Source organism: Thrips palmi, unplaced genomic scaffold (genome assembly GCF_012932325.1).
Source record: "Thrips palmi isolate BJ-2018 unplaced genomic scaffold, TpBJ-2018v1 HiC_scaffold_12, whole genome shotgun sequence".
NCBI classification, from domain to species: domain Eukaryota; kingdom Metazoa; phylum Arthropoda; class Insecta; order Thysanoptera; family Thripidae; genus Thrips; species Thrips palmi.
The window spans coordinates 1,038,494-1,050,909 of NW_023144623.1; the positions used below are offsets into that span (position 1 = coordinate 1,038,494).

The 12,416-nt window shown below is 45.3% G+C and overlaps 1 protein-coding gene across 2 annotated transcripts; it reads right to left on the minus strand.

Moving 5' to 3' along the window:
• Nucleotides 1-2,018: 2,018 nt before the first annotated feature.
• Nucleotides 2,019-11,730, minus strand: LOC117640569. 2 transcript variants are annotated; one of them, XM_034377141.1, is made up of 4 exons: nucleotides 7,914-7,944; nucleotides 5,710-5,990; nucleotides 4,094-4,207; nucleotides 2,019-2,734 (listed from the first exon to the last, which is right to left on the minus strand). In XM_034377141.1, the coding sequence occupies exons 2-4, from the start codon at nucleotides 5,892-5,894 to the stop codon at nucleotides 2,407-2,409; spliced, it is 627 nt and encodes a 208-aa protein (XP_034233032.1). In that variant the 5' UTR covers nucleotides 5,895-5,990; nucleotides 7,914-7,944; the 3' UTR covers nucleotides 2,019-2,406. The 2 variants fall into 2 exon arrangements, with proteins under 2 accessions (XP_034233032.1, XP_034233031.1); XM_034377140.1 differs by lacking the exon at nucleotides 7,914-7,944 and adding an exon at nucleotides 11,590-11,730 and having other exon boundaries at nucleotides 2,020-2,734.
• Between the last annotated feature and the right edge of the window lie 686 nt (nucleotides 11,731-12,416).

Genomic DNA, 12,416 nt, shown 5'->3' on the forward strand with positions numbered 1-12,416 from the left:
TTAACTACAGACAAGTCAATAACAGTCTGAGAGTGCGGTCGACAGCTCGAGGGCAACGCAAGGTTCACACGTTCACACTGGTCAGAGAAATAAGGGTAGTCATAGTAAAGTAAGGGAAATTTAAAGAGGCGTTGGAGGTCAGGGAAAACCGTAATTAGGTAAGGGAAAATCGCAACCAGGATTGGGAAAATTTTAAAAGCTTGCATGAGGTGTAAGTAATGCGAAGTAGGGGTGCTTGCTTAGCTCATGCGTTTCGCTCCGGAAATCAATAATATCGTATTTAATACCTATTTATACCTCCTTAAAGTATTGAACCTTGCGAATAAAACTAGAGAAAAAGGTCAGAGAAAATAGAAAGTTTCACCCTATTAAGAAGGCCAAATTTAGGGAAATCGAAAACGGGAAACCTGTTTCAACCTTCAGACAGCGAGCTAACGCCTTCTAACAGCTTTGGATTCTGTCGGCCGCAATCTCCACCCCCCTCCTCACTCTTCTTCTTCTTCTTCCTTTCCCACATTGCCGAACCACCGCCCTCGACCCCTTAACCTCCCAAACACTGGATAACTTGTGTGCTGTTTGAGACGAATTTCAAGCTTTTGATCGGTTATGGTCTCACGGTAAAAACGGAACCTGGTTTTCCCAGGAACTCCCTGGAAGTGGCCTGTGTCTCTACCAAAGGCTTCCTGGGAAAACCAGGTTCCGTTTTCACCATGCTCAAGCTGTCGCCCTCAGGAAGGTTCGGGAGAGAATCGCAAGTCGTCGGCTGCCCCTTGCCATTTTCCACCCTTTCCCAACTTTTCAAACCCCTCGCCCTCGACCCCTCAGGGTTGGGAAAGCGAGAAAACCGCCGGGGAAACACTGACAGATTCCGAAGAACTTCCAAAGTATACCAAAGGGCGACAGCTTCCGACAAAAAGCTTGAAATTCATCTGAAACAACACACAATATATCCGGTATTGGGGGTAGGTTGAGGGGTCGGGGGCAACGGCTTTGGACCATGTGGGAAAGAGAGAGAAGGAAGGGGCAGCCAACAGAATCCGAAGCTTGTCGAGGGCGACAGTTTTAGACTTACACCGAATAGCATTGTTCGTGGCCTTGAGCGAGCCCACGGTGCAGCAAGTGCTTTCCAAGCGCCGTTGGGTGAGCATACCAACCCTCGGCTGTTCAGGCGCTCTAAAGAGGACCCTGTTCAGAAACGCTGTGCCGCTTCACCCTCTTCTTGACTCCCATTGCGCACGCAGACCTCACCTCGAAAGCAAGGATCATGGCTGGTACGGCTCGGGTGTCGGACATTGAGCGCAGAGGTCAAAAGTGCCGGTTTTCAGGCCCCCTCAAAAAACCTCCAACTTTGACGCCTTACAGCTTCTAAACGGTTTGAGCTACGAACCTGGGCGTGTGCTCGTTAGCTTCATTAGCTCTTTTTCTACAAGATGGCGTCAACGGATCGTGGATAAAAAATATTTTTGACCGTTTCCCCAAAATTTGGGTATTTTCAGTAAAATTTGGTCGTTTTGGGTAAGTATTTCTCAAGATATCGGTCGTAGATCAAATCTGTGACCATATTCTTGTTCCTTGGGCAATTTTACATAACAATACTGATTTTTAGCCACGTAGCACCAAAAACCTCAGAGTAGTAAAGAAACTCCCAAATTTAGTAAAAAAAGTGGCAAATTTAGAAAACATTGGTTTTCTCGGCCAATAAATTTTTTAGCGACCTAATATTTTAGGATGTTTTTTCTTACCATATGGCCATCTCAGAAAAAAATTTTGGTCAGAATCGGAGGGGGTCATGGGAAGGCGTTGCACGTATTAAATAAATTAGCTCAGAAGGACATGAAGAGAACAATCCAGGGCTCTGTTCAGAAAAACCCTCCGGAGCCGCTTAATGGAGTTCCGTCTTTTGATTGTATGCGTAGGAGGAATCCAACACTGACAGCGTTGCATTACAATCAGTTCTTTTATTTACTCTGAATACAAGAACATTCCAGTATGAAAAAATGCAATTGCACAAACGAACTGAAATAACTTACAGATTCTTCCATTTTTATCCATTTACGGAGCCAGAAAAAAAAATTCATACTGCAAAGAAACTTTTTACCGCTTAGTAACAGTGCTCACACACAGTTTGAAGCAGCTAAATTATGTTAGCACAGAACTTTCCTTATAAACTGCACAGAACTTGATAACAGTACAATTTGGCATCAATTTATAGAATTCCAAGACAGTCAACTTCTCACAGGCAACGAGTGCAGTGATCTTAAATCCGGTACAAATGAGATACTGGACAGACGTGAGATAATTCTTGCTATACAATATTTGAATTCTAGATTGGAAAGAAACAAAACTGACTTAGGTGACAAAGTACAACCGAGGGTCAGGTACCTCACTTAATCTCCAAGTGAAATTTTACTTGAGCCAGTGCTTGTCGCAGATGCTACAAATAATTATTGTCTTCAGGATCGGGCTGCTCCCCTTGAGGGCCTCGGTGATCTCCTTCACTTGCTGCTTGCAGGACGGAACGCTGTGCCCCTTGGGTTCGCCCTCGTCACGGAACCTCAAGGGGGGTCTCTCGACAGAACAAGGAACTTCAGAGAACGCAGGCCGCACTGCCCCAGCTTGGGGCCCAGGTCCTCGAAGAAGTCGCCCGTCGCCAACGGTTTGGTCAGCTTCTGGCTGGTGGTCGAGATGTGCAGCTCTTGCAGGGTGGCGCCGTGGGCACGGATCAAGGACATGATGATCCCAGTCAACAAAACATAGTCCCGTGGACGTCCGAGGGACGTCCGGCCGGGACTACCCGGACCTCCCGGTCGGACGTCCGAGGGGACCTCCGGATGGCAAAGAAAACGCGTCCCCTGGAGGTCCGAGGGACGTCCGACCCGGACGTCCCGGGTGGACGTTCCGCGGACGTCCGCCGCAGACGTCCGCAGGGACTATCCCGGCGGACGTCCCTCGGACCACCGAGGGACGTCCCATGTTCAGCGTTAAAAATTTTGGTTAAAAATTTGAACGCAAGTGTGTTAGCTTGACCTCAATTTGCCACTCCCGACCGTCCTTACCCTTCACCTTTCCCTTCGGACGATGAAAACTCGTTGCACTTGAGAAGAGTCGAACCTCCGACCTTCAGGTTGTGAAGCAGCGCACTTATCCACTGTGCCATGCCGCTCACATGCAACATGACGTGTAGTGTCTCGACTACATGATACGTCGCGTCCACCGTAGCGATGTCCCCGTCGGACGTCCTGGGGAGGTCCCAGGGAGGTCCCGCGCGGACCATGCCCGGGACCATATGCATGGGTCTCGTTTCACACATTGAGACATGACTTTGGACTTTTCCTTCAGAGTGTTGTCATCTCATCGAAGGGCCATGTCCGAACAGTATGTACCTGGGACGTCCTCAAGGAACATCCTCCGGGACTAGCCCGCTAGGACCAGCTTGGGACCACTGGCAGTCGGGCGTGTTGCCTATGCGCCAGGGGCCATCTCCCAATAGGACGTCCCTGCACTCTAAATGTCTTACAATGAAATTTGACCTATGTTATTCGTATGTTACAGTGAATTCGGCGCAAGCATAATACGAAGCAATATTCCTTCGTAATACAAATCTTTTTACCTTTTTCATTGTAATATACACAGAGAAACCTTCGTAATACGAAGAAAAACCACCTTCGTATTATGCTTGCGCCATTTCCTTCGTATTATGGGAAATTTCTTCGTAAGACATTTAGAGTGTGGGACGTCCGCAAAGGATATCCGCCGGGATTAGCCCGGCGGGACAGGCCTCGGACCACTGGTACATCGGCGTTTTGCCCAAGCAACGCGGGGCCATGTCCCAAAAGGACGTCCTTGGGACGACCCAGGGACGTCGGCCGGATCTAGCCCTTCGCAACCTTTCACGGGTCCCGATGGAACGTCCGCCGGACCTATGGAGGACGTCTGCTGTCGGCTGGACCCGTCGGTTGCACCGGCCGGGTGGTCCGAGCGGACGTCCCTGGGAGGTACATGAGGGACATCCCCAGGGGACCATGCAGGGACCACTACAGGGATAGTCCGAACATGGTCCGTCCCGGACCGGGACTATGTTTTGTTGACTGGGATGCTGTCTTTGTCTTCGCTGCACCCCCTGCCGCGGATGTTGAGGTACTCCAGGCCGCGATGATGAGGTGGCAACGGCGGGAAGGACTTCATGCGGCAGTAACTCACGGTCAACCTGGTGCGACAATCAAGAATGCAGACTGTAGCAAGAATGTACGAAATTTACGAAGGTGCCTCTGGCAAGAATGTTGCTGAAGGCACCTTCGTAAGTTCACGCAGAATCGACAAAGATTCACAATAAAAACTCAACAAAGAATCGCTTCGTAATACGAAAAAGATGAAGGCGATGTAAAATCCACAAAGAAATGCTTCGTACTATGAAGCAAAATCCTTCATTTTCTTCATAGTTATGAGAAGCAAATGCTTCGTAGGCTTTAAAGAGTGTTCTCGGAAATTTACAAATATTTTCAATCCAAGAACTTCACAAAGGAACCTCTACCGACATTTCTGCCAGAGCTGCCATTGTTAATTCCCGGTTTAATTTTTACAGTGAATCTAGACTCCGGGCGTCCGTAGGATCGGTCATTCATTCGCTAAGAACCACCACAGTAAAAACTCCACGCACTCCCGGCACGTTACTGACTATTTCCTCATTAACTACGTATTCGTATAAGCAGCAATATTACCAAGTATTTTCTAAGTAAGTATGACTTACTTCGTTTGTAAAATTATGTGCAAAACCAAATTGTCAGTACATTATTTAAAATTTTCTTATTAGTTCTTCAAACACTGAAAAGTACGTATTATGGTTGCACAAATTACTTGCATAAGTACTGAAAAATGAGCAAAAAGTCAGTAACGTGCTGAGAGTGCGAAGAATTGCTTCGGATTACAAAGAAAATGCTTTGAAGAAATGCTTCGTATTAAGAAGAAAAATGCTTCGAAGAAATGCTTCGTATTAAGAAGAAAAATCCTTCTGAATAGGGAGCGTTTCTTCATAATACGAAGCAATTCTACAAAGCTTTCGTTTTCTACGTAGTATGAAGCAAATGCTTCATATAGGTATTAAAGAGTGATGAGAAGATTCTAGGCCGAACCTTCCTACACTACAAATCCCAAGGTCAGACTTCTCGCCACTCCAGAGGCCAGAGACATGAAAATCTCGCCAAGTTTTGGTCAGACCTGAAAGTCTCGCCACAGAACGGTCAGACACAAAAATCTCACCACAAAATGGCAAGACATAGCCGTAATGCGCCGGACGGTTACGGCTTAAAGGCCATGGTCAGACACGAAAGTCTCACACACTAAATTCTTATGGACTTTTTAAATGCATAAGGACGCATTTTTTATGCATAGTTATGCATGCGCAGAAACGTCCATAGGGTATGTATAATATTATGCATCACTGTGCACATTTTAAGCGTCTTCCTGCATAAAATGTACTCAGTGATGCATAATATTAAACATAACATATGAACGTATCTCTGCATGCATAACTATGCATAAAAAAGTCCATAAGAATTTAGTGTGCACCACAAAATGGCGAAACTTTTTTGTCTGACCATTTTGTGGCAAGACTTTTTTGACTGACCAAATTTTGGCGAGACTTTCAGGTCGGACCAAAACTTGGCGAGACTTCAATGTCTCGCCATATTTTGACGCGAATTTGCTGTGTACCTGCGGAGGCGGGGCATGCGCCGAATGGATAGGGTGTGGTCCAGGCTGCCGCGGTAGACGTCCAGGTCCTCCAGTTGAGGTGGCAGCGGCGGCGCCTCCTCCCACAGGTCGCTGGTCCGCAGTCGGAGCTTCCGCAGCGACGGCATGTTGCGAACCACCTCCAGATGCTCTCGCTCCGCCTCCATCGCGTCCAGCTCCTCCAAGTGCGGCGCCACTGCCTGCAGGATCTGCAGGCTCCACCCGAGGTGACTGTAGCAGTGCAGGCGCAGCAGCTTACGCACCTGGGATGCAGAAAAATCCGCCGTAAGACCACTGCACTGCAAATGCAAAGGCGATACACTGTTGGAAATTTTTTCGTAAATTTACGAAGATTTTACTGGAAATTTTTACAAACGAGAGCTTTATAAAACGTAGTTGATAAAATATGCCTTAAAGTCCAAAAATTCATCGTAAACATCAATTTACAAGATACTTTTGTAAATCTACAAAACATTCCGTTATACTTGTGATAATTGTAAGTAACATGCAGGGGCATTTGAAGCTCGATGACCAGCTGGCTTTGGCAATTTCTCCGGCGTATTTTGTCAATTTCACAACTCTTTCATTTGTCTACAAAATGTTTGCTAAAAATATCACAAATATCGTTTTGTGGCTAATACAAGATTTATAATGTCAAAGTACGGAATAATCTCTAAATTTCAAGATAGCTTTTTTAAACAATACTTAACGAAATGTTTCGTAAATCAACAAAAATTTCTAGCAGTGTACTTAAGCTCACTTTTTGGCGATGCTCAATTGTATCGCCAGAAAAAGTATTAAAAGTATCACCTTTGGATTTACAGTGTGTTCGCGACGAATGTGACTTGTGACTTCATGTTCGTCAAGATGTGAATTTCGCACTGTTCGTTTGAGTGCTCAGGAAACGTTACAAATTAATTTAGGCCATGAGTGTAGTATGAATTGGCTTACAAAGAAAATACTTCATAGTTTGCGAGCAATTTCTTCGCATTACAATCTGAACCATAACGTCCTCATTCTCGAAGGTATTCGAAAGAATCCTCCTTGATAGGGTAGAACCCTTTTTTAGAAATAACAATCTAATAAGTGACTTTCAATTTGGGTATAAAAAAGGGAAGTCAACAATAGATGTAGTTACATATGCAGTAGACACCATAGCTACTGCTAAATGTGACAAAGAAATTGTCATTGCTATTTTCTTAGACCTTAGCAAGGCGTTTGACTGTGTCAAGCACGACATATTACTCGATATAATGTATAAGAGTGGACTAAGGGGTAACGCCCATAACTTATGAAAAGTTTTTTACAAGAAAGAGTTCAATGTGTTGAAATACAACACCTCAATAGCGAAGGTACTATTAACAAAATAAGATCTAATATGAAAACAGTTAAGTTTAACGTGCCACAAGGAACCGTAATTGGTCCTTTTATGTTTCTAATATATGTTAATAGCATTGAAGAGACTATCAGACAACTAGGGGGAAAATCTGTATTGCATGTAGATGATACTAACATCATCATTAAAGCACCTACCCTTGACCAAGCAAGGGAAGCTGCTGAAAAAATAATTGATAAAATTGCTGATCTATTTACTTCACTCAATTTGGCACTAAATTGGGATAAAACCTTTGCAATGATCTTTAATACAGTTCAAACCCTTGATAAAATTTGCACCCAGAGTGGTACCATCAAAATTGTTAAAAAAGTAAATTTCCTTGGGTTGACTCTAACAAATGATCTCAAGTGGACAAGGTAGGTGTACGCCAGACCGTGTCTTGTCGTAACAGGCTTCGCGATGCTCCGCTAGTTACGACAATCCACGCCTGGCGTTTACACCTACCTTGGCCTGCGGCGCTTACTGCTTGCCTTCGGCAAGCTATCACAGATTTTTAAGTTGAAGCAATGAGAAGAGCACTTTGTGGTGAAGGGTTGAAGAAGAATATGCAGAGTATGCCAAATGTGCAGGGTTACAATTTTTTATGCACTCAAATCGAGGTCCAAAACTGTTTTGAGCCAATTCTTAATAGTGAGCTATTGAAACCACAGCAATTCAGTAAAACTTTTCCCGTGAAGGAGAGGTTTCTTTGGTGTGCTAGAAGGACAATGTCTATTGAGAAGACAATCCGCTAGCTGAAACTTAGGAGGAAATGTGTAAACGCAACGAGTCCGCAGACTTTCCAACCGACCCAGGGGGTATCTGCGAGCGGTCGTTACCAGAGGTGTTACAAGTCCGTGAGATTTTAATTGCCTGACATTTCAATAGAACATTTATCGCTTTTACCGGTGCTTCTATATGACAATACTCCTTTTCTCCATTTAAATGATGATAAAAATTTATCACTTTTGGGTTGGTTACTTGCGTTCATTTACTTGAGCAAAAAAATAATGTAACGTAGAGTCAGAAAGACGATAATACTGCAATTATTCTAGTTGTTCCCAGATGCTTGCACTGCATTTAAGGGCTTGTAATAACTCTGGCATCCTTTACCGATTTCTTGGCATGACTCAAGAAATCGGAGGGCGTCTCACATCGAACTTCAACTCAAAGAAAAGTTACTATGAAATTTTTCGAGGTATGCAATGAATGAAAAGGAAGTTAAAAGTTACTGTACACTTTAAAAGTGCCTGGATTGGCTTGTCCATCCCCGGTTACCAGACCCCCGTACATTCTAAATAGAGTTGTTTCATCTACAGATAACACGATCTTGACCCTTGTCACTTTTAAACTTGTCGAGGCTGGGGGGCGGACCCCCCTTTCTCCAAGACAGGAGTGATCTTTCTGCCAAAAACTCGATTTTTCGCCGTTTTTTAGGTGTTTTTCGGCTATAAAAACTGAACCAGTTGAGCTAGGATAGTGAAATTTCGCGTGTGCCGAGCCAAGAACATACCTAATAAGCCTGCAAAATCTCAGCCAGATCGGCCGAGCCGTTTAGGAGGAGTAGTGTACACACACACACAGACAGACAGACAGACGGACAGACAGACAGACAGACAAAACTTTTCAACCGCACTGGAGTAACGGGCTTCGCTATCGCTCAGCCAAAAACGCACATTGAAGGCTGCCTAACCAAACTAAACAGAGGGATTTATACCTTATCTCAGGCAATTCAGATGCTACATCGATCAGAAGCACTATATGTCTATTATGCTTATGTCCACTCCCATCTGACCTGTGGTGCCCTAATATGGGGAAACCCTAGCTGTGCCACTATTGTGACTAAATCCATCTTTAGAAAGCAGAAAAAAGCTGTTAGACTTCTCTTCTATGGCCCATCTCTCAATAGGAAAACATGCAGGGGCCTCTTTAAAAAACTCAAAATACTAACTTTTCCCTCAATACATCTGTACCAATGTGTAAAACATATTAGACTTTGCAATTCTTTGACTGTTGGTGAAAAGCACCAATATAATACTAGGAATGGGAAAAGTGTGTTCAGAGAACACAGCAGCAATAAATCAGTCTTTGATCATTCGGCCCAAATGTATAATAAATTACCATCAGTATTCAAGGATATTAATTGGCTGAGCGATAGCGAAGCCGTTACTCCAGTGCGGTTGAAAAGTTTTGTCTGTCTGTCTGTCTGTCGTCTGTCTGTCTGTCTGTGTTGTGTGTACACTACTCCTCCTGAACGGCTCGGCCGATCTGGCTGAGATTTTGCAGGCTTATTAGGTATGTTCTTGGCTCGGCACACGCGAAATTTCACCATCCTAGCTCAACTGGTTCAGTTTTTATAGCCGAAAAACACATAAAAACGGCGAAAAATCGAGTTTTCTGCGGTAGATCACCTCTGTCTTGAAGAAAGGGGGTCTGGGGGCGGACCCCCCCGCCTCGAAAAGAAAAAAAGTGAAAAGGGGTCAAGATCGTGTTATCTGTAGATGAAGCAACTCTATCGAATTAAGGAGGGTCGGGGGGCGGAGCCCCCCAGATGAAACCGTAAGAAGTAACCGACGATGGACAAGCCAATGCCTGCCGGGCAGGCTAGCGCCGCAGGCCAAGGAAACCCAGGCGCGGATTGGAGGAACGGCCGCGAGAATCGCAAAGCCTGTTACGACAAGAGCGGGCTGGCGTAAACCTACTTGTGATAACAAAAGATTCCTAAAAAAAAGTGAAGCAATGGCTGATGGACATGGAATTCTATTCTGTAGATGAGTTTATTGAAGGTAGTAGATAGGTCAACTGTGATACTATTTATGAATTTCTCTTAATCTATATGTCTCTTTTAATGCGGCGAAATAAGCCTAATTTCACTACTGTGACATCAGCGATGTGTACAAATTTTGTATATAACTACTTATGCTGAAAATAAACAATACAATCCAATACAACAATTTGTACCTTTACATACACTCAAAGTGTTCCTAGTGACGGTTTTAAGCGTGAATACGATGTCGCAGTCATTAAATCGTGACGCGGCCCTTTCATTTAGTGGGTAGTACATTACGAAGGGTTTAAATATTCTATTTTCAAAAATAATTTGCGGGCAGAGGAGGTAAGGCACAGGAATGGCGTGTAGGTAGGCAGTCACGCCCATTAGTAGATGCGTTTTGAAGTTCGAATAACGTAACATGACATATGCTGAAAATAACTCGTGAAACCCCCAGTCTCCTTCGTACGGCCTGACTTAGTTTAGAAGGGTTCAACAACAGAGGATGGTTCGCTTCAGAGCACACTAAATTCTTTTGGACTTTTTTATGCATAGTTATGCATGCACAGATACGTTTATATGTTATTGGCTGAGCGATAGCGAAGCCTGTTACTCCAGTGCGGTTGAAAAATTTTGTCTGTCTGTCTGTCCGTCTTCTGTCTGCTTGGGGGTGGTGTACACTACTCCTCCTGAACGGCTCGGCCGATCTGGCTGAGATTTTGCAGGCTTAGTAGGTATGTTCTTGGCTCGCCACACGCGAAATTCACTGTCCTAGCTCAACTGTTAAGTTTTTTTATAGCCGAAAAAAAACCACATAAAACAAACGACGCGAAAAATCGAGTTTTCTAGGTAGATTCACTTCGGCGTGAAGACGAAGGGGGGTCTGGGGGGCGGAGCCCCCAGCCTCGACAAGTAAATAAAGTTACGAAGGGTCAAATTGTGTTTCCTGTAGATGAAGCAACTCTATCGACTTTAAGGGGGGTCTGGGGGTCGGAGCCCCCCAGCATGCAACAAGTAACGCCACGGACAAAGCCCAATGCCTGCCAAAGGCAGGCCTTCGCGGCGCAGGCCAGGTAGTACGCCAGGAGCGGATTGGAGAAACAGGCCGCGAGACATCAGCGAAGCCTGTTTACGACAATACGCGGTCTGGCATAAACCTTACCGTGTATGTTATGTATAATTGGCTGAGCGATAGCGAAGCCCGTTACTCCAGTGCGGTTGAAAAGTTTTGTCTGTCTGTCTGTCTGTCCGTCTGTCTGTCTGTGTGTGTGTGTACACTACTCCTCCTAAACGGCTCGGCCGATCTGGCTGAGATTTTGCAGGCTTATTAGGTATGTTCTTGGCTCGGCACACGCGAAATTTCACTATCCTAGCTCAACTGGTTCAGTTTTTATAGCCGAAAAAAACCTAAAAAACGGCGAAAAATCGAGTTTTTTTGCAGATAGATCACTTCTGTCTTGGAGAAAGGGGGGTCCGCCCCCCAGCCTCGACAAGTTTAAAAGTGACAAGGGTCAAGATCGTGTTATCTGTAGATGAAACAACTCTATTTAGAATGTACGGGGGTCTGGTAACCGGGGATGGACAAGCCAATGCCTGCCGAAGGCAGGCATGCGCCGCGCCGCAGGCCAAGGCAGGTACGCCAGGCGTGGATTGGAGGAACAGGCCGCGAGACATCGCAACGCATGTTACGACAAGACGCGGTCTGGCGTAAACCTACCTTGGTTATCATACTATTTCAGAGCGCTGATGACGAAAATTTTTGGGTAGCGTAGGTGAAGAGAATCCTGCCGAAGGCGCGCTATCGCGGAGCCTGGTACGCCAAGACACGGTCCAGCGAACACATGCACCCCCACCACCGCATGGGATAGGGGGGGGGGGGGGGGGGAGGCGTGGGCCGTTGGGTGGGGGAGCGCCAGCCAGCCAGGAGGCAGCGGTACGTCAGGTCTAGTGCGCCGGAGACCGTGACCGTGCTTCAGTTTACACGTTTCTGTGTACTTTCATACGCGAGTGCTTCAAGACTGTTGTAAGGGGGTTCTGCTGTGTACGTCTCATCGCCCCGATTTCAAAGGCCCGAATTGGACCTCAACAAACCGTCTCAGTGTCCCTTCACATCATTTTCAGCCACCAGATAAGGTATGAGGGTCCAACAATTTTTAGATAAGCATGTTGTAAGCCTGACATTTAGTTTATTCTGATTTTCTGTGAATCTTCGTCACATTTGACCACATTTGACCAGCCAGGTGAAGAACGAGAAGAATCACATAAGACTCATTTAGGGCAGTCAGAGTGTATGCGTTCATTGAAAATGTATTGAATTCACCATAAAATATTCTAATGAACTTCTGCCAAGCAAAGGGTCTTAAATATTTGAATAAAAAGTGCTAAAAAGTTGTCTTTCGTGATCATTTTAGTTCTTCACTCGGCCACGACTAGAATTTTTCTTTCGTACTGGGTGTCCGTCAACATGCTGCTAGCGTTACAAGTCCCTGGACCGGAAGTAAGGGGCTGTCCATGAAATATATTCGGCATATCGAGCACTTTTTG

Excerpts from the sequence above, each read along its gene's own strand:
- LOC117640569 (XM_034377140.1), bottom strand. Across the intron at positions 4,208-5,709 it reads CGCATGCCCCGCCTCCGCAG|GTTGACCGTGAGTTACTGCC; the intron begins GTACACAGCAAA and ends TTGTCGCACCAG. Across the intron at positions 2,735-4,093 it reads AGCGAAGACAAAGACAGCAT|TCATGTCCTTGATCCGTGCC; the intron begins CCCAGTCAACAA and ends TGACTGGGATCA.